We start from the raw sequence: 22,240 nt of genomic DNA, 5'->3' as shown, positions 1-22,240 counted from the left end.
TACAGAAAATCATAAAATGATCACTGAGCCCACATACAATAACCCCTTTCTTGGAGATTCTGGATTTGTCCGAGGTCAGAATGAGATCAATGACAGTTTGAGTAGAATCACACACTCTTGTGGGTTGGGTAATTAGCTGACTGACACCATGCAGATCACAGAACCGACTAAATGACTTAAACACAGGTGCTTCCTTACGATGCATATCCGTATTGTAGGCGCCAATCAGGATTTTCTCTACACAATCCTCCCCAGCTAAGCACCCCTCAAGTATATCATAGAAGCCGTTCTGATCGGGCGGTCTATAGACGGTGCCAACTAATACTGATTTAGCATTTTTGAAAATTAATTCAACCCACACAGTTTCAATTTCATCATGCTGTAAGTCAGTATGAGTAACATATTCAGTGTCTTTGTGAATGTACATGCACACGCCACCACCATGCCTGTTTCTGTCGTTCCTAATGATAGTATAGTTTTCTATTTCTATCTCTGGATCCTTGGTGGATTGGTCCAGCTTTGTCTCAGAGAAACACAGGATGTTTGATTTACCGTTTTGAAACAGATGTCTGATTTCAGCCAGTTTAGGAATGAGGCTATTTACATTCAAATGAAAATGTTTCATGTTTTTATACTGTCTATTGTTTCTACTCCATACTGTCCATTGTTTCTCTCAAAGATCGTACATAATCATGACATAAAATAGACACTATGACGTAAAGTTCTCCATTCATTGCATGTAATGCTTGTGTGGAACAAAGTTTGTGAACATACACTAACACTAAAAGCTGGATATAGGAGGGGCTAGAACCCCTCAAAAACCACACTCACACTCACACTCATACATTACATTACATTCTGTGCTCAGCCAATCAAATCAACCCATTCTTCTTCTTCTTCTTCTTCTTCTTCTTCTTCTTCTCCAGGAAGAGGAACCAGCTGAGAGGAACCCTGTGGGTCTGGAGGATTCAGACCAACACGTCGCCCCCTGTCTGCCCTCTGGTGCAACTGCAGCCCCGCACGACGCCAGCACACCCACAGGTAGCGCTCTGGCTTCGTACACACATGAAGAACCGATGTTCTGTGCTCTGTCCGTGTCCCATGGCTGCCCCATGCTTTTCCAATGGAAGTCACGTGGTTTGACCAAACATTTTAGTTTGATGCGGGGGTTGGGGGGGGGGGGCAATCAAACACTAGGGTTGCCAACTGTCCCGTATTTTACGGGATCGTACCTTATTTGGCAACTAAAAGACCTGTCCCGTAATGAACCGATTCGGGACGCACTTAATCCCGTATTTTGGGGTCGTGGAAGAATGACAGCGCGTTATGGTGATTCTCAGTCGCTCACATGCGGGGACACACACACACACACACACACACACACACACACACACACACACACACACACACACACACACACACACACACACACACACACACACACACACACACACACACACACACACACACACACACAAGCAGAAGGGGCAGCTATCTGAGCTATGGGAACAGGAGGAAGACATGGAACCTGGTGTCTAGAAAGGCGCTATAGGCACAGCTCATTGGTCAGTACTCTTCATAGGCATGCAGCAGAGCCAATCACTATGCAGTATCGTATCTTAGCAACTATTTCACCACGCTCCGGTCCACAGCATTGAAAAAACAAATGGATGCTGTTTGACAGCCAAACATCTTCTCTACCTCAGAGTCAGAAAGTTCTAGCAGTGAGATAGAACTAAAAAAAGAAGAAAAACTAAGTGCAGAGCTGGGAGTGGGAAAACGATTCGGTGGATTTTTATGAAACAAAAGCTTTCCCTACAGCTGCGATGTTGGTGAGTTTAACCCATTCTGAACGCGAACCCATTTTGGTGTCAGCATCATGTCGTGCTTTAGCTATTGAAAAATAGCAGATCTACAAGCTCATAGAGTGGCGCGTTAAGAGCTTGTAGGTCTGCTATTTTTTTTAAATCGAAGACACTTTTAGAATCTGACCTCAGGTCAGAATGGGTTAATACAAGCAGATGCAAATTGGATGAATGGGGAGTCAATGGATGGTTTATGTTTATTGGCCCACCAGGGGACCGGCAGGGAGCCTACCTCCAGAGCCTGGATCGGAGCTCCCGAGCCTGGGTTCTGTCCTCAGGAAAGGCCCAGGCTCCAGACCAGGCCTCCGCGTCCTCCCGGCCTCAGGGAGAACACAACATCTGGTACAATCCCATCCCCGAGGAGGACGACAGCGCCAGCGCTGCCAGGAGGTAACGACCAATAGGGAAGGAGCGGTGTTATCGCCATGGCGATCATTTGATATTTTGCATAATGATGAGCACTTTGATGTAAACATGTGACTACTTCCGTAGGGAGGAGGAGAGCGTGTGGAAGAGGAGGCGGGACCAGGAAGTAGGAGGAGCCACCAGGGAGGCGTCGGCGTCGGACTGTCCAATAAGAGCCCCCCAAAGAGGGCCGGGGGGAGGGTCTACAGCAGACTGTCCAATAGGAGCTCCCCAGAGAGGGCCAGGGGGAGGGGCTACAGCAGCGGGGGCGGGGCAAAAGGATCGTCAAGGCAAAGACAGTCCAAAGGGCGGAGCCAGTCCCAACATCAGGCACCGCCCCCCCGATGACATCATCACCCCCGAACACACGGGTATGACATCACTGTCACTGATACATTATGCTAATTCTGTCTTTCTCGTTTTGAGGGGCCCCTCCTATGTGATTGGTCGAGAGGTGCTAGCCCCTCCTATGTGATTGGTCGAGAGGTGCTAGCCCCTCCTATCATGTTGATTGGTTGAGAGGTGCTAGCCCCTCCTATCATGTGATTGGCTGAGAGGTGCTAGCCCCTCCTATCATGTGATTGGTTGAGAGGTGCTAGCCCCTCCTATCATGTGATTGGTTGAGAGGTGCTAGCCCCTCCTATCATGTGATTGGCTGAGAGGTGCTAGCCCCTCCTATCATGTTGATTGGTTGAGAGGTGCTAGCCCCTCCTATCATGTGATTGGTTGAGAGGTGCTAGCCCCTCCTATCATGTGATTGGTGTTTTACTGTCTCTCAGAGCCGGTCCAGTGTGAAGCTCCGCCTCCGGACTCTAGCCCCGCCTCCCAGAAGAAAGGGGGCGTGTCGGGCAGTGTGATTGACAGGCTGCGCTCCCCGGGGACGGTGCGCCGGCTGTCTCTGAAGATGAAGAAGCTCCCGGAGCTGCGGCGCAAGCTGAGCCTGCGCTCGCATCGCCACGGCAACAAGGAGGCCGCAGCCAAGGACCAATCGGAGTCGACGACGACGTCGTCGTCTTCGTCCGATCAGAACGTGATCAGCCGATATCACCTGGATAGCTCCGCCCCTCCGGTCAGGCCGCTCCGAAAGTCGTCCAGAGGACGCTCCGCTGGCAAAGGAGGTACGATTTATTACCTTCTTTACTTAAAGGGAGGTTTCACTGTCAATAAAACCTTCGGTCATTCCATCGTCCACTCAGGCTAACGGGCCTTTCAAACGTGAAGCGATATAACGCGCGTATAGTTTGTTTTCAATGAGTACTGGATACTTCAGGATACCTCTACCTAGTGAGGTGATTTACTGGATACTTCAGGATATCTCTACCTAGTGAGGTGATTTACTGGATACTTCAGGATATCTCTACCTAGTGAGGTGATTTACTGGATACTTCAGGATATCTCTACCTAGTGAGGTGATTTACTGGATACTTCAGGATACCTCTACCTAGTGAGGTGATTTACTGGGATACTTCAGGATATCTCTACCTAGTGAGGTGATTTACTGGGATACTTCAGGATATCTCTACCTAGTGAGGTGATTTACTGGATACTTCAGGATATCTCTACCTAGTGAGGTGATTTACTGGATACTTCAGGATATCTCTACCTAGTGAGGTGATTTACTGGATACTTCAGGATATCTCTACCTAGTGAGGTGATTTACTGGATACTTCAGGATATCTCTACCTAGTGAGGTGATTTACTGGGATACTTCAGGATATCTCTACCTAGTGAGGTGATTTACTGGGATACTTCAGGATACCTCTACCTAGTGAGGTGATTTACTGGATACTTCAGGATATCTCTACCTAGTGAGGTGATTTACTGGATACTTCAGGATATCTCTACCTAGTGAGGTGATTTACTGGATACTTCAGGATACCTCTACCTAGTGAGGTGATTTACTGGATACTTCAGGATATCTCTACCTAGTGAGGTGATTTACTGGATACTTCAGGATACCTCTACCTAGTGAGGTGATTTACTGGATACTTCAGGATATCTCTACCTAGTGAGGTGATTTACTGGGATACTTCAGGATATCTCTACCTAGTGAGGTGATTTACTGGATACTTCAGGATATCTACCTAGTGAGGTGATTTACTGGATACTTCAGGATATCTCTACCTAGTGAGGTGATTTACTGGATACTTCAGGATATCTCTACCTAGTGAGGTGATTTACTGGATACTTCAGGATACCTCTACCTAGTGAGGTGATTTACTGGATACTTCAGGATATCTCTACCTAGTGAGGTGATTTACTGGATACTTCAGGATACCTCTACCTAGTGAGGTGATTTACTGGATACTTCAGGATATCTCTACCTAGTGAGGTGATTTACTGGATACTTCAGGATACCTCTACCTAGTGAGGTGATTTACTGGATACTTCAGGATATCTCTACCTAGTGAGGTGATTTACTGGATACTTCAGGATATCTCTACCTAGTGAGGTGATTTACTGGATACTTCAGGATATCTCTACCTAGTGAGGTGATTTACTGGATACTTCAGGATATCTCTACCTAGTGAGGTGATTTACTGGATACTTCAGGATATCTCTACCTAGTGAGGTGATTTACTGGATACTTCAGGATACCTCTACCTAGTGAGGTGATTTACTGGATACTTCAGGATATCTCTACCTAGTGAGGTGATTTACTGGATACTTCAGGATATCTCTACCTAGTGAGGTGATTTACTGGATACTTCAGGATATCTCTACCTAGTGAGGTGATTTACTGGATACTATAGGATATCTCTACCTAGTGAGGTGATTTACTGGATACTTCAGGATATCTCTACCTAGTGAGGTGATTTACTGGATACTTCAGGATATCTCTACCTAGTGAGGTGATTTACTGGATACTTCAGGATACCTCTACCTAGTGAGGTGATTTACTGGGATACTTCAGGATATCTCTACCTAGTGAGGTGATTTACTGGATACTTCAGGATATCTACCTAGTGAGGTGATTTACTGGATACTTCAGGATACCTCTACCTAGTGAGGTGATTTACTGGATACTTCAGGATATCTCTACCTAGTGAGGTGATTTACTGGGATACTTCAGGATATCTCTACCTAGTGAGGTGATTTACTGGATACTTCAGGATACCTCTACCTAGTGAGGTGATTTACTGGATACTTCAGGATATCTCTACCTAGTGAGGTGATTTACTGGATACTTCAGGATATCTCTACCTAGTGAGGTGATTTACTGGATACTTCAGGATATCTCTACCTAGTGAGGTGATTTACTGGATACTTCAGGATATCTCTACCTAGTGAGGTGATTTACTGGGATACTTCAGGATACCTCTACCTAGTGAGGTGATTTACTGGGATACTTCAGGATACCTCTACCTAGTGAGGTGATTTACTGGATACTTCAGGATATCTCTACCTAGTGAGGTGATTTACTGGATACTTCAGGATATCTCTACCTAGTGAGGTGATTTACTGGATACATCAGGATACCTCTACCTAGTGAGGTGATTTACTGGATACTTCAGGATATCTCTACCTAGTGAGGTGATTTACTGGATACATCAGGATACCTCTACCTAGTGAGGTGATTTACTGGATACTTCAGGATATCTACCTAGTGAGGTGATTTACTGGATACTTCAGGATACCTCTACCTAGTGAGGTGATTTACTGGGATACTTCAGGATACCTCTACCTAGTGAGGTGATTTACTGGATACTTCAGGATACCTCTACCTAGTGAGGTGATTTACTGGGATACTTCAGGATACCTCTACCTAGTGAGGTGATTTACTGGATACTTCAGGATATCTCTACCTAGTGAGGTGATTTACTGGATACTTCAGGATATCTCTACCTAGTGAGGTGATTTACTGGATACTTCAGGATATCTCTACCTAGTGAGGTGATTTACTGGATACTTCAGGATATCTCTACCTAGTGAGGTGATTTACTGGATACTTCAGGATATCTCTACCTAGTGAGGTGATTTACTGGATACTTCAGGATATCTCTACCTAGTGAGGTGATTTACTGGATACTTCAGGATACCTCTACCTAGTGAGGTGATTTACTGGGATACTTCAGGATATCTCTACCTAAGCGAGGTGATTTACTTCTGACGTTATTTACTCGGATACTTCAGGATACCTCAGTGATGGCGACTCCCCCGAGCTGTTGCCACGACAACAGCAGGCCCCTCCCCCCTCCTCCATGCCGGGCGGCGGCTGTGATGTCACTTCCTTCCGTCTGTACGTGGGTTCGGAGCAGCCGCGCTGCGCCAAGCGGGTGACCGGGCTGCTGACGGTCCATCTGATGGGACTGGACGACATGATGGACAGGTACTACAGTACTACTGTACTACAGTACAATACATACTGTACAATAATGTCATCATAATATTATAATACAACAAGCCCAAATTGATTCACCCATTCTGACCTGAGATCAGATTCATACGAGGTTTCCACTGGACACACACTGGTCTGATCAACCCATTCTGACCTGAGATCAGATTCTAAAAATGTCAGTCGCTCTTTGATTTTTCAAAAAATAGCAGACCTACAAGCTCTTAGCGCGCCACTCGGTGGCGCGCTAAGAGCTTGTAGATCTGCTATTTTTCAATAGCTAAAGCATAACATGATGCTAACACCAAAATGGGTTCCCGGTCAGAATGGGTTAATTACCAGCTGCATTATTATTATTATCTGTGGGTCTGCTGCTGACGTTATGCCACTTTTTAGCTGCGCTCCGCTGTTATGCTCAAATTAGTGACCCTAAAGAATTCTGAGGCAACATGGCTGGAGACGAGGCAGCCAATCAGAACTGCTCGACTAGCCCTGCCGTGCAGACGATGGGATGTTATGGGTTGTTGCCAGTGGTGGCAACTGTTGTGACAGAAATAAGCTAAAGCAGCCTCCAAAAACCAAACGAGGCAAGCAACTGTGAATGAATCCACGTTAGGCTGGAAATATGCAGGCTTGGCAACCAGTGTTGCCAACTGGTGACAGAGCAGGCTCAGCAGAAAATGATCTCCTGTCGGGACTTTCACAAGCTAATATTGACCAGCTTGCAGCTGGTAATAATACAACAATACAATAATACGAAGCGAGTCACTGGACTGTTGTCTGATGGACGACATGAGTAAGACCAGGTACCACCAGGGGGGCAGTCAGACAGATATTTAACCAGGGGGGCAGTCAGACAGATATTTAACCAGGGGGGCAGTCAGACAGATATTTAACCAGGGGGGCAGTCAGACAGATATTTAACCAGGGGGGCAGTCAGACAGATATTTAACCAGGGGGGCAGTCAGACAGATATTTAACCAGGGGGGCAGTCAGACAGATATTTAACCAGGGAAGGCAGTCAGACAGATATTTAACCAGGGGGGCAGTCAGACAGATATTTAACCAGGGGGGCAGTCAGACAGATATTTAACCAGGGGGGCAGTCAGACAGATATTTAACCAGGGGGGCAGTCAGACAGATATTTAACCAGGGGGGCAGTCAGACAGATATTTAACCAGGGGGGCAGTCAGACAGATATTTAACCAGGGGGGCAGTCAGACAGATATTTAACCAGGGGGGCAGTCAGACAGATATTTAACCAGGGGGGCAGTCAGACAGACATTTTGTGAAGCCTCAAGGAATTCGGGATTTCCTGAAAGTTCATATAATGGCCTGTTGTGGCGCTGTCATTGGACCCAGAAAAACCCATAGCCCAGGGTTCCCCAATTAATTTTCCTCAAGGGCCATATTTTGACTAGCGTACCAGGCTGGGGGCCGAGTCTGCACGCACGAGGTCGAGGTCTTGCCCTGAAAATTCATTTTCAGGGCAAGACCCCATTTGAAAAGGATGCCCAGTTTGACATGCATAGGCTACTGACCCCCATTTAATGCCATTTATATCTGGGACCCTTAAAAAAAACATGAAATTCTTTCATGGGCCACAAGGGGGCGCTCTGTGGGCCGCAAATGGCCCGCGGGCCGCCTATTGGGGAACCCTGCCATAGCCCCATAAAAGTCCATGTATTTGGGCCCAACTTCACCTAGACTGTATTACCTTAATAAACATGGTCATGAATACTATTTGCTTCCAGTCACTAGTTTAAAGTCTCATTTCTAATTCTTTTTGGAAAATTATGGTCCCATTTATAAAAATGTGGCTACCGTTACAGTCTATGATCGGGATTCCCCACCCACTTGAGTCAAAATAAAAACCAACTAAGAAGAAGGGGGGAAGTCCCGCCTCGTTGTCTGGGCCAGCCAATGGGCCAGCTGCGCCCAAACGGATCTAGAAAGATGGCGAATTACAATTCAAGGACTGACAGGCTTCATTTTACGTTCATGTTAGACCCGGGGAACGCTTTGTCCATATTTTTTACAGTCTATGGGTACCACACAATACTTCCTCATCTGCATATCATCTGCATACAGTCACACAGCCAGGTGTTCCTGTCTGTCTGTCTGTCTGTCTGTCTGTTATCAGGGCAGACAGACAGGTGTTCATGTCTGCCTGTCTGTGTGTCATCAGGGCAGACAGACAGTTGTTCATGTCTGCCTGTCTGTGTGTCATCAGGGCAGACAGACAGGTGTTCCTGTCTGTCTGTCTGTCTGTCTGTCTGTCTGTCTGTCTGTCTGTCTGTCTGTCTGTCTGTCATCAGGGCAGACAGACAGGTGTTCATGTCTGCCTGTCTGTGTGTCATCAGGGCAGACAGACAGGTGTTCGTGGCCATCCAGATAGACGGTGTGACCCGCGCTAGGACCGCCCTCCTGCCGCTCAGAGGCTCCGCCCTGTCGTTAAACCACGCCTTCCACCTGGAGCTGGAGAGAGCCAGACAGTTACGACTCATAGTGCTGACCCCTACTGGTAAGAATGAGTATTACTGCTATTATTAATATTACTACTAGTAATACCTAGTACTACCTCTAATATCACCTACTGGTGAGAATGAGTATTAATGCTATTATTAATATTACTACTAGTAATACCTAGTACTACCTCCAATATCACCTACTGGTTAGAATGAGTATTACTGCTATTATTAATATTACTACTAGTACTACCTCTAATATCACCTACTTGGTAAATGGTAAATGGTAAATGGTGCATTTATATAGCGCCTTTATCCAAGGCGCTTTACAGAGATTGTGCATTACATTCACCCATTCACACACACATTCATACACCGATGGCAGCGGAAACCATGCAAGGCACCAACTAGCACATCGGGAGCAATTAGGGGTTCAGAGTCTTGCTCAAGGACACTTCGACAGTAACTCTGGGGGAGCCCGGGTTCGAACTGGCAACCTTACGGTTACCATCCAGGCACTCGCCGCCCCACTTACTTGTAAGAACAGGAATAATCTCTCTAGGTGGTCCTCAGACAAGGAACAAATCTCTTGAGAGGGGCCAGACTGTATCTGCCCCCTGGGGCAATATGCAGTACAAAGGCAGATGATAATATTAATATTAATAATTATAATGTCTGTCTGTCTGTCTGTCTGTCTGTCTGTCTGTCTGTCTGTCTGTCTGTCTGTCTGTCTGTCTGTCTGTCTGTCTGTCTGTCTGTCTGTCTGTCTCACAGTCTGCCAACAGGGATTGGTTGGCGTCACAGCCCCAGGTACCAATCAAAGCCATACTTCCTCATCGGGTAGCCCCGCCCCCTCGAGCTGTGGACCAACCAGAAACAGAGTGTGTGGCCTGGGCGGAGTCTGCATCCCTCCTCTGTTTAAAGGTACAGTTCACCTTTTATGCCATCACCGCCATCTTGTGGATGAATTGTGTACTGCCGAGCGGCGAGCATTAATTCTTAAACTCGTTAAGGTGTTTAATCTCTATGGAGAACCAAATTATTTTAATTTTAATATATTTTTATCCTACGATTTTGTAACCCATTTTTTTAACCCAGTGTAAATTATCTAATGTAAGCCTGGGAGAACATGTGACCATACCTACCCTAGGGGACACTGTGAGAACATGTGAGGGTACCTACCCTAGGGGACACAGGGAGAACATGTGAGGGTACCTACCCTAGGGGACACAGGGAGAACATGTGAGGGTACCTACCCTAGGGGACACAGGGAGAACATGTGAGGGTACCTACCCTAGGGGACACGGGGAGAACATGTGAGGGTACATACCCTATAGGGGACACGGGGAGAACATGTGAGGGTACCTACCCTAGGGGACACGGGGAGAACATGTGAGGGTACCTACCCTAGGGGACACGGGGAGAACATGTGAGGGTACCTACCCTAGGGGACACGGGGAGAACATGTGAGGGTACCTACCCTAGGGGACACGGGGAGAACATGTGAGGGTACCTACCCTAGGGGACACGGGGAGAACATGTGAGGGTACCTACCCTAGGGGACACGGGGAGAACATGTGAGGGTACCTAGCCTAGGGGACAGACAGCCTGTCTGTCTCTCAGCCTGTCTGTCTGCCTGTCTTTCTCTCAGCGTGTCGAGGTCAGCAGCTGTGTGTGAAGTTGGAGCCCAGAGGTCTGCTGTACATCAAGCTGTCACTCCAGGAGCAATGGGACACGCCCACAATACTGCCCAAGGTAGGACACGCCCATAATACTGACCTCGCGACCCGACTACGGATAAGCGGTTGAAGATGGATGGATTCAGCAGAGTGACTTGTTGTCCGTGCGCGTGCGCGTGTGTGTGTGTGTGTGTGTGTGTGTGTGTGTGTGCGTGTGTGTGCCTGTACAGTGCAGCAGTGACGCGTCCTCCAGTGTGTTTGGAGTGGAACTCCACCTCCTGGTGGAGAGAGAAGGAAGTGCGTCCACCGTGCCCATTCTGATCCAGAAAGCAGTGGAGGAGATAGAGAGGAGAGGACTGAAGGTACCTGTCTGTCTGTCTGTCTGTCTGTCTGTCTGTCTGTCTGTCTGTCTGTCTGTCTGTCTGTCTGTCTGTCTGTCTGTCTGTCTGTCTGTATCCCCTGGATTCCCCTGGTTCACGGAAGTAATTTCTCTATGGAGTATAACATGGGCTCATCTTAAAATCGTTTCATATACTGTAAGCGTTGTGGTCCAAAAATAAACAAGCTGTCTCGGCGCTATTGTCAGGGAGGTGTCTCTGTATCGTTATATTGTCAGGGAGGTGTCTATATCGTTATATTGTCAGGGAGGTGTCTCTGTATCGTTATATTGTCAGGGAGGTGTCTCTGTGTCGTTATATTGTCAGGGAGGTGTCTCTGTATCTATATATTGTCAGGGAGGTGTCTCTGTATCGTTATATTGTCAGGGAGGTGTCTCTGCATCGTTATATTGTCAGGGAGGTGTCTATATCGTTATATTGTCAGGGAGGTGTCTCTGTATCGTTATATTGTCAGGGAGGTGTCTCTGTGTCGTTATATTGTCAGGGAGGTGTCTGTGTATCGTTATATTGTCAGGGAGGTGTCTCTGTATCATTATATTGTCAGGGAGGTGTCTCTGCATCGATATATTGTCAGGGAGGTGTCTCTGCATCGTTATATTGTCAGGGAGGTGTCTATATCGTTATATTGTCAGGGAGGTGTCTCTGTATCGTTATATTGTCAGGGAGGTGTCTCTGTATCGTTATATTGTCAGGGAGGTGTCTCTGTATCGTTATATTGTCAGGGAGGTGTCTCTGTGTCATTATATTGTCAGGGAGGTGTCTCTGTGTCGTTATATTGTCAGGGAGGTGTCTGTGTATCGTTATATTGTCAGGGAGGTGTCTCTGTATCGTTATATTGTCAGGGAGGTGTCTCTGTATCGTTATATTGTCAGGGAGGTGTCTCTGTATCGTTATATTGTCAGGGAGGTGTCTCTGTATCGTTATATTGTCAGGGAGGTGTCTCTGTATCGTTATATTGTCAGGGAGGTGTCTCTGTATCGTTATATTGTCAGGGAGGTGTCTCTGTATCGTTATATTGTCAGGGAGGTGTCTCTGTATCGTTATATTGTCAGGGAGGTGTCTCTGTGTCGTTATATTGTCAGGGAGGTGTCTCTGTATCGTTATATTGTCAGGGAGGTGTCTCTGTATCGTTATATTGTCAGGGAGGTGTCTCTGTATCGTTATATTGTCAGGGAGGTGTCTCTGTATCGTTATATTGTCAGGGAGGTGTCTCTGTGTCGTTATATTGTCAGGGAGGTGTCTCTGTATCGTTATATTGTCAGGGAGGTGTCTCTGTGTCGTTATACCCTATATAACCTTATATAACCCTATATATAAGATACAGTCTGTTTCTAGTAATTCAGCAGCAGTAACAATAGCGTTTTCTCTCAGTCAGTTGATTCTTCAGTTGAAGCGGCCAGGATGATTTGTTTATTTATCAAACACTGTTATTATATGATGCGATCTAAAATCCCCCTATGTGTCAGGGCTGATGTCACTCCTACCTAGTGGTGACGTCATCCCATCCTTTTATAAGGCATTTCGCCAGCACAAGTTCTCTGTCCGATTATCATTTCATAAATAGTCTGTTTGAGAATCTAAAACTAAGCCTTGCAACTTAAGCTTCCTTAACTTGCCCATTTAGCCAAAGATATCGCCAAAGACCTAACTCCCAATTATACCGGCGGGTCAGTGATTGACAGGTGGTGGGTGTGTCTTCTCTGTGATTGACAGGTGGTGGGTGTGTCTTCTCTGTGATTGACAGGTGGTGGGCGTGTCTTCTCTGTGATTGACAGGTGGTGGGCGTGTCTTCTCTGTGATTGACAGGTGGTGGGTGTGTCTTCTCCCTGTGATTGACAGGTGGTGGGCGTGTCTTCTCCCTGTGATTGACAGGTGGTGGGTGTGTCTTCTCTCTGTGATTGACAGGTGGTGGGTGTGTCTTCTCCCTGTGATTGACAGGTGGTGGGTGTGTCTTCTCTGTGATTGACAGGTGGTGGGTGTGTCTTCTCTCTGTGATTGACAGGTGGTGGGTGTGTCTTCTCTCTGTGATTGACAGGTGGTGGGTGTGTCTTCTCTCTGTGATTGACAGGTGGTGGGTGTGTCTTCTCTCTGTGATTGACAGGTGGTGGGTGTGTCTTCTCTCTGTGATTGACAGGTGGTGGGTGTGTCTTCTCTCTGTGATTGACAGGTGGTGGGCGTGTCTTCTCTCTGTGATTGACAGGTGGTGGGTGTGTCTTCTCTCTGTGATTGACAGGTGGTGGGTGTGTCTTCTCTCTGTGATTGACAGGTGGTGGGTGTGTCTTCTCTCTGTGATTGACAGGTGGTGGGGCTGTACCGGCTGTGCGGTTCGGCCGCCGTGAAGAAGGAGCTCAGGGATTGGTTCGAGAGGAACAGCACCGCCGTGAGTCTGAGGGAGGAACTGTACCCTGACATCAACGTGGTCACAGGTCAGTATGCAAGGGGTTAACTCAACCACCTCTAGGGGGCGCTAGCGACAGTTCAGCACCATTCTATTTGGCTGTAGAAGAAGAGCGCCTCCTCGTCTCCCCAAAACGGCGATGGCGGAGGCGGTCACGCTGATCACTGGCTAAGAGTCTTTAGAAGCATTCATGGGGCACGGTGGCACAGTTGGTAGTGCTGTCGCCTCACAGCTAGAAGGTCCTGGGTTCGATTCCCGCTGGGGACGCTGTGGGTGCTGGCGGCGTGTTTCCTCCTCCGCGTCATCAGTGCCCATACCCGAAGGCGAGGTTGGCGAAAGGGCCTTGCTGTGTGGAGTTTGCATGTTCTCCCCGTGTCCCCTAGGGTAGGTACCCTCACATGTTCTCCCCGTGTCCCCTAGGGTAGATACCCTCACAAAAAACATGCAGTAATCCTGGTCACTAAACTGCCTCCCCCTGGCCAGCCGGGGCGCCTGATGGAGGGGAAAGGAACTGGTTGGAATAACGTGTTCCTTCCACGCGCTACGTCCAACCAGGGAAACTCCCCCCTGTCAGGTGTAAAGGAGCAACTTGGACACTCAGGCATATGAATCAAGCATGAGTTCAAGTCCGTTGCTCTCCCCTTGTCCCCCATATATGGGGACTAGGTTGGCGGAGGGTGTGTAGAGCCCAGGATCACATTAGATGATTGACACAGGGGTGAAAAATGGGTTACAAAATTGTGGGATAAAAACATATATATTAAAAAAAAGAAGCATTCATATTTTAGATGCGCTTTTAGAGTTGCTATTGAGCCACTAAACACAGTCGCTTTATAGGTTTATCATTAAATAAAGCGCTAATTAACACGTTCATGTCGTTGCAGGCGGCTCTGGATTTCATAAAAAAAGACGGTAAAGAAGTAGTTAGCGGGGGATGAGTTTTAATTACTTTCACTAACGCTCAGTATGCAAAGGGTTAATAATTAATTAACTGTACCCTGACATCAAGGTGGTCACAGGTGAGCTTCACCTAACTGAAGGTAGCAATGCTCCTCACACCACCTCCTAACACTCTATACGATGTTCTGAAGGTAGTAATGCTCCTCACACCACCTCCTAACACTCTATGAGGTGTTCTGAAGGTAGCGGTGCCATGCTCGCACTGTCCGAGGCCCTCATGTTGTTGGTATAGCGTGAGAACAGGACTGTTCACTGTCCCCTGGGGACGGGAGTGTAACACCTGGAACCAAATGGACCCTTATGGATCTGTGAGGAATACCTGTCTGTTGTCTTTGTGTTCAGGCATTCTGAAGGACTACCTGTCTGTTGTCTTTGTGTTCAGGCATTCTGAAGGACTACCTGTCTGTTGTCTTTGTCTTCAGGCATTCTGAAGGACTACCTGTCTGTTGTCTTTGTGTCCAGGCATTCTGAAGGACTACCTGTCTGTTGTCTTTGTGTTCAGGCATTCTGAAGGACTACCTGTCTGTTGTCTTTGTGTTCAGGCATTCTGAAGGACTACCTGTCTGTTGTCTTTGTCTTCAGGCATTCTGAAGGACTACCTGTCTGTTGTCTTTGTCTTCAGGCATTCTGAAGGACTACCTACGCGAGCTGCCCTCGCCGCTGATAACGAGGACCCTGTACCAGGTGGTCCTGGAGGCCATGACCTTACGACCTCCTCCTAACCCCGTCGTGACCTTGACCTCCGACCCCGAGCTGTGTCGCAGCACCGTGTCTCTGCTGGACTGCCTGCCCCCCCCCGAGAAGGTCAGGATATATCTGGTGATGTCATTGTTTGCAGTGTAGGCATTTGTTAGTTTGTCTGTGTTGTCTGTGTGTCTGTTGTCTGTGTGTCTGTGTGTCTGTTGTCTGTGTGTCTGTGTGTCTGTTGTCTGTGTGTCTGTGTGTCTGTTGTCTGTGTGTCTGTGTGTCTGTTGTCTGTGTGTCTGTGTGTCTGTTGTCTGTGTGTCTGTGTGTCTGTTGTCTGTGTGTCTGTGTGTCTGTTGTCTGTGTGTCTGTGTGTCTGTGTGTCTGTTGTCTGTGTGTCTGTTGTCTGTGTGTCTGTTGTCTGTGTGTCTGTTGTCTGTGTGTCTGTGTGTCTGTTGTCTGTGTGTCTGTGTGTCTGTTGTCTGTGTGTCTGTGTGTCTGTGTTGTCTGTGTGTATGTGTGTCTGTGTCTGTGTGTCTGTGTGTCTGTGTGTCTGTGTTGTCTGTTGTCTGTGTGTCTGTTGTCTGTGTGTCTGTGTGACTGTTGTCTGTGTGTCTGTGTGTCTGTGTGTCTGTGTGTCTGTGTGTCTGTGTGTCTGTTGTCTGTGTGTCTGTGTGTCTGTGTGTCTGTGTTGTCTGTGTTGTCTGTGTGTCTGTGTGTCTGTGTGTCTGTTGTATGTGTGTCTGTGTCTGTGTGTCTGTTGTCTGTGTGTCTGTTGTCTGTGTGTCTGTGTGTCTGTGTGTCTGTTGTATGTGTGTCTGTGTCTGTGTGTCTGTTGTCTGTGTGTCTGTGTGTCTGTTGTCTGTGTGTCTGTGTGTCTGTTGTATGTGTGTCTGTGTCTGTGTGTCTGTGTTGTCTGTGTTGTCTGTGTGTCTGTTGTCTGTGTGTCTGTTGTCTGTGTGTCTGTGTGTCTGTTGTATGTGTGTCTGTGTCTGTGTGTCTGTTGTCTGTGTGTCTGTGTGTCTGTGTGTCTGTGTGTCTGTGTGTCTGTTGTCTGTGTGTCTGTTGTCTGTGTGTCTGTGTTGTCTGTGTGTCTGTGTGTCTGTTGTCTGTGTGTCTGTGTGTCTGTGTGTCTGTTGTCTGTGTGTCTGTGTGTCTGTTGTCTGTGTGTCTGTGTTGTCTGTGTGTCTGTGTGTCTGTTGTCTGTGTGTCTGTGTGTCTGTTGTCTGTGTGTCTGTGTGTCTGTTGTCTGTGTGTCTGTTGTCTGTGTGTCTGTGTTGTCTGTGTGTCTGTGTGTCTGTTGTCTGTGTGTCTGTGTGTCTGTGTGTCTGTTGTCTGTGTGTCTGTGTGTCTGTTGTCTGTGTGTCTGTGTTGTCTGTGTGTCTGTGTGTCTGTTGTCTGTGTGTCTGTGTGTCTGTTGTCTGTGTGTCTGTGTGTCTGTTGTCTGTGTGTCTGTGTGTCTGTTGTCTGTGTGTCTGTGTGTCTGTTGTCTGTGTGTCTGTGTGTCTGTTGTCTGTGTGTCTGTGTGTCTGTTGTCTGTGTGTCTGTGTGTCTGTTGTCTGTGTGTCTGTGTGTCTGTTGTCTGTGTGTCTGTTGTCTGTGTGTCTGTTGTCTGTGTGTCTGTTGTCTGTGTGTCTGTGTTGTCTGTGTGTCTGTGTGTCTGTGTTGTCTGTGTGTCTGTGTGTCTGTGTGTCTGTGTGTCTGTGTTGTCTGTGTGTCTGTGTGTCTGTGTGTCTGTGTGTCTGTGTTGTCTGTGTGTCTGTGTGTCTGTGTTGTCTGTGTGTCTGTGTGTCTGTTGTCTGTGTGTCTGTGTGTCTGTGTGTCTGTTGTCTGTGTGTCTGTGTTGTCTGTGTTGCCTCTGTTAGTTTCTGCTAGTGTTCAGATGTCTCTGCGTCATCAACCATTTAACCGTGTGTGTGTGTGTGTGTGTGTGTGTGTGTGTGTGTGTGTGTGTGTGTGTGTGTGTGTGTGTGTGTGTGTGTGTGTGTGTGTGTGTGTGTGTGTGTGTGTGCGTGCGTGCGTGCGTGCGTGCGTGCGTGGGCGTGTCCAGGCCACCCTCTCTCTCCTATTGGACCATCTGTCTCTGGTGTCATCGCTGAGTCACGTGAACAGGATGACTCATCAGAACTTGGCCGTCTGCTTCGGCCCCGTGCTGCTCTGGGGGGGCGGAGCCAACCAGCCAACCAGCCAATCAGGAGGAGGTGGGAGGGGCTTGGACCACGGCGAGGGAGGCGTGGCCAGTGCGGTGGACTTTAAACGACACATCGAAGCTCTGCACTACCTGTTACAGCTGTGGCCAGGTGAGTTAGTCTGTTAGCATAGCCGTTAGCCTGTTAGCATGATGCTAACACTACCTGTTACAGCTGTGGCCAGGTGAGTTAGTCTGTTAGCATAGCTGTTAGCCTGTTAGCATGATGCTAACAGCTCTGGCAGTATCCCATTTTTTCACTCGGTACCAGGTTTGTCTAAACTGTAATCCTGGATGCTACACTTCCTCTGCCAACCTGGAGAGAGCCCCGAACTGACCTCATGCTTCCTTCTATGCATGAGGAGTCCAAGCTGCTTCTTTTTACCTGACCTGAGGGAGTTTCCCCGGTTGGACGTAGCGAGTGGAAGGAACACGTTATTCCTCAGGTTTTTCTCACTTTATTAACGATTAATATTATTATTGTTTCAGTTCCTGTCGGACAGCCAGCGCACCGAGACGACCCCCTCCCCTCCCCCCCTCCCTCCCCTCCCCCCCCTCTCATTACCCATAACCCCACGGGGCAGCAGAGGCGCGCCGCGCTGCGATTGGCTCTCCCTCCTCCAGAGGAGGCGGTGGTGTCGCGGAGGGGGCGTGGCCGTCCGGCTCGATTGGACAGCTCTCCGCCAATCAACCGCTACGCCGGCGACTGGAGTGTCTGTGGGCGGGACTTCCTGTCCGGACAGGAAGCGGACTATGACGAGGTGGCAGGGAGCGAAAGTGAAGGAGGTAACTGTGACGACCAATCAGATTAGTTACCGTGGTGATCAATCAGATTAGTTACCGTTTCGACCAATCAGATTAGTTACCGTGGTGATCAATCAGATTAGTTACCGTGGTGATCAATCAGATTAGTTACCGTTTCGACCAATCAGATTAGTTACCGTGGTGATCAATCAGATTAGTTACCGTTTCGACCAATCAGATTAGTTACCGTGGTGATCAATCAGATTAGTTACCGTGGCGACCAATCAGATTAGTTACCGTGGTGATCAATCAGATTAGTTACCGTGGTGATCAATCAGATTAGTTACTGTGGCGACCAATCAGATTAGTTACCGTGGTGATCAATCAGATTAGTTACCGTGGTGATCAGTTACTGTAATCAGGTGATCAGTTACTGTAATCAGGTGATCAGTTACTGTAATCAGGTGATCAGTTACTGTAATCAGGTGATCAGTTACTGTAATCAGGTGATCAGTTACTGTAATCAGGTGATCAGTTACTGTAATCAGGTGATCAGTTACTGTAATCAGGTGATCAGTTACTGTAATCAGGTGATCAGTTACTGTAATCAGGTGATCAGTTACTGTAATCAGGTGATCAGTTACTGTAATCAGGTGATCAGTTACTGTAATCAGGTGATCAGTTACTGTAATCACATTAACTAGTTCAGCAAAACATTTCACTACTTTTTTCACCACTGTGTGTTGGTAGGTTTATGACAGTAACTCTGCTTGCGTCTGTGTGTGCGTGCGTCTGTGTGTGCGTGTGTCTGTGTGTGCGTGTGTCTGTGTGTGCGTGTGTCTGTGTGTGCGTGTGTCTGTGTGTGCGTGTGTCTGTGTGTGCGTGCGTCTGTGTGTGCCTGTGTGCGTGCGTCTGTGTGTGCGTGGCGTGTGCGTGTGTGTGCGGCTGTGTGCGTGTGTGCGTGGCGTGTGCGTGTGTGTGTGGCTGTGTGTGCGTGTGTGTGGCTGTGTGCTTGTGTGTGCGGCTGTGTGTGCGTGGCGTGCGTCTGTGTGTGTGTGTGTGTGGCGTGTGCGTGTGTGTGCGGCTGTGTGTGTGTGCGTGGCGTGTGCGTGTGTGTGTGTGTGCGTGGCGCGTGTGTGTGTGTGTGTGTGTGCGTGGCGTGTGTGTGTGTGTGTGTGTGTGCGTGGCGTGTGTCTGTGTGTGCGTGTGTGCGTGGCGTGTGTGTGCGGCTGTGTGTGTGTGCGTGGCGTGTGTGTGTGTGTATGTGTGCGTGGCGCGTGTGTGTGTGTGTGTGTGTGCGTGGCGTGTGTGTGTGTGTGTGTGTGTGCGTGGCGTGTGTCTGTGTGTGCATGTGTGCGTGGCGTGTGTGTGTGTGTATGTGTGTGCGTGGCGTGTGTGTGTGTGTGTGTGTGTGCGTGGCGTGTGTGTGTGTTTGTGTGTGCGTGGCATGTGTGTGTGCGTGGCGTGTGCGTGTGTGTGTGTGTGTGCGTGTAGGGAGTGATGAAGACGAGGAGGAGGAAGAGCAGAAGAAGGAAGGATGGACGTCGTTCGTCGACGACTTCCTGGACTTTGACGCCCCGTTCAGCTGCAGACTGAGTCTGAAAGACTTCGACGCGTTAATACACGACCTGGACCGAGAACTGGTCAACATCTGTCTGTAGGGGGCGCTAATGAGACACGTTAATATCTGTCTGTAGAGGGCGCAGACAAAGGACTTTGATAACCTTATCCACGACCTGGACAGAGAACTGGTCAATATCTGTCTACAGAGACACATTCATCTGTCTGTAGAGGGCGCTGTAGCGCTAATGAGAAAGTGATCCATGGTTCGGTAGGCCAATCAGCGGCAGGTGGGGGCGGGTCTCTGTTCAGTAGGCCAATCAGAGGCAGGTGGGGGCGGGTCTTAGTCACTTGAGTGGCAGCGTGCCTTCCGCACTTCCGCTTGACTTCCGGCCTTGTAAATAATGTGCTTCAACCAATCAGGATGCGCCAATGAACTGCATCGTATCGGCCAATGAGGTCGCTCCAATCAGAGTGTAGAGTAGGAGAGTAGTACACGCTTTGACCTCGCCGCAAAGCGGGGTGCCTATGGGCTATAGTTCCACACTTTGGAACTATCCCATTGAGACAAAGCGGGGTGCTATGGGCTATAGTTCCACACATTGGAACTATCCCATTGAGACAAAGTGGGTGCTATGCGCTATAGTTCCACACATTGGAACTATCCCATTGAGACAAAGCGGGGTGCTATGGGCTATAGTTCCACACATTGGAACTATCCCATTGAGACAAAGCGGGGTACCTATGGGCTATAGTTCCAAACATTAGAACTATCCCATTGAGACAAAGCGGGGTGCTATGGGCTATAGTTCCAAACATTGGAACTATCCCATTGAGACAAAGCGGGGTGCCTATGGGCTATAGTTCCAAACATTATTGTGGCCGCAAAAGCCTTGAAACTACATATGAAGGCAATGTCGCTGCTAATATACGTCACGCCCAGCTGTCGACACATTGCGTTCCTGAGATTCCTTGTTGACATAAGCTCAGCTGGTGGTGACTCAACTCGTACTAACCACGAAACATTAAATATCAATAAAATACAAATAAACGTAATTAACATTCAGTTTATGTTGTGCGACAGGCAGATGCAGCCACCCGCCTACCCGGAAATGTAGTCTCTGGGTTATTTGACTCGTTTCTAACTTTCTTATTTTGTTACTCTTTGTGTATTTGAACATTTCCACCTTCAGTCGATGCTTCATATCCATATGAGTGAAAAGGCCGGGGTGACCGGTTTATTTTTCAAACGCAGTTCTTATATGAAGAGATCTAAAATCCCCCTGTGGGGATTATAATGCAAATAAAAAATACATGAACCTGGGGACTGACGCCCTCTACCGACAGTGAAGTCAGGACTTCGGTGCTCTATAGTTCCACACATTGGAACTATCCCATTGAGATAGAATAAGCACTTCCTCATTCCATTGTTACAATGGGAATCAAAATGATGACTCCCATGAACTGCAGCGGCCAATGAGGTCGCTCCGATGCTGACGCAGAGTGAGTGATGTCCAGTGAAGTCTACATCAACCAATCCGCTCTCAGTTTTAAATAAACAGAAGAACACATTTCTTAAACGAACACTCCACCTCTTTATCAATAGGACTGAAAAAGAATATATATATATATATATATATATACAGCCAAAGTATAGAATATGGTTAAATGATTGTGAAGCTAACTGCTTTTACTGTGGACCGCCAGCTCCATTTGGTTACAGACATGTAAGGGTCCATTTGGTTCCATGTGTTACACTCAGTTACAGACCTGTAAGGGTAATCTAGTTCTAGTAAGAGAGTGGCGACACTAGCGTTGACTCCCATTGTAACAATGGAATGAGGAAGTGCTCATTCTATCTCAATGGGATAGTTCCAATGTGTGGAACTATAGCCCATAGGCACCCGCTTTGTCTCAATGGGATAGTTCCAATGTGTGGAACTATAGCCCATAGGCGCCCCGCTTTGTCTCAATGGGATAGTTCCAATGTGTGGAACTATAGCCCATAGGCACCCGCTTTGTCTCAATGGGATAGTTCCAATGTGTGGAACTATAGCCCATAGCACCCCGCTTTGTCTCAATGGGATAGTTCCAATGTGTGGAACTATAGCCCATAGGCGCCCGCTTTGTCTCAATGGGATAGTTCCAATGTGTGGAACTATAGCCCATAGCACCCCGCTTTGTCTCAATGGGATAGTTCCAATGTGTGGAACTATAGCCCATAGCACCCCGCTTTGTCTCAATGGGATAGTTCCAATGTGTGGAACTATAGCCCATAGGCGCCCGCTTTGTGGTGAGTTTAAAGCGTGTCGCCACTCTCTTACTATTCCACTCGGAGACGACAAACCCCAGTGCGAGAGGAAGCCCGTCGGACAGCTTTTAATTGAAAAGGAATTGCTTCTCAGGTCAAATATTGATTATATTATAACGTGATTAATTTCAACTAATGAAAGGCAAAGCATCTAATTAAATTAGATTATTATTATTATTTTTATTGAGTCCCAGCCACAGTTCTCTGATCGTGTTTCAGTATTTCAGTATTAATATCATGTTAA

At 47.8% G+C, this 22,240-nt stretch overlaps 1 protein-coding gene across 1 annotated transcript in view; it reads left to right on the top strand.

The window, feature by feature from the left end:
• syde1 (synapse defective Rho GTPase homolog 1) overlaps positions 1-19,855 on the top strand; it is a 27,100-nt gene extending 7,245 nt beyond the window's left edge. The window contains exons 3-16 of the mRNA XM_083787154.1: positions 927-1,041; positions 2,078-2,255; positions 2,358-2,641; positions 3,050-3,388; positions 6,405-6,600; positions 8,970-9,130; positions 9,849-9,998; positions 10,726-10,829; positions 10,984-11,115; positions 13,451-13,577; positions 15,132-15,313; positions 17,244-17,493; positions 17,871-18,167; positions 19,620-19,855. Of these exons, the coding sequence (XP_083643280.1) occupies positions 927-1,041; positions 2,078-2,255; positions 2,358-2,641; positions 3,050-3,388; positions 6,405-6,600; positions 8,970-9,130; positions 9,849-9,998; positions 10,726-10,829; positions 10,984-11,115; positions 13,451-13,577; positions 15,132-15,313; positions 17,244-17,493; positions 17,871-18,167; positions 19,620-19,786 (2,682 nt within the window). The 3' untranslated portion in view covers positions 19,787-19,855. The remainder of the gene's footprint in view (positions 1-926; positions 1,042-2,077; positions 2,256-2,357; positions 2,642-3,049; positions 3,389-6,404; positions 6,601-8,969; positions 9,131-9,848; positions 9,999-10,725; positions 10,830-10,983; positions 11,116-13,450; positions 13,578-15,131; positions 15,314-17,243; positions 17,494-17,870; positions 18,168-19,619) is intronic.
• The last annotated feature ends 2,385 nt before the right edge of the window (positions 19,856-22,240 follow it).

Source organism: Protomyctophum parallelum (genome assembly GCF_964188405.1).
Source record: "Protomyctophum parallelum genome assembly, chromosome: 17".
Classification (NCBI taxonomy): domain Eukaryota; kingdom Metazoa; phylum Chordata; class Actinopteri; order Myctophiformes; family Myctophidae; genus Protomyctophum; species Protomyctophum parallelum.
This window is presented reverse-complemented; position numbering and strand designations above follow the sequence as displayed.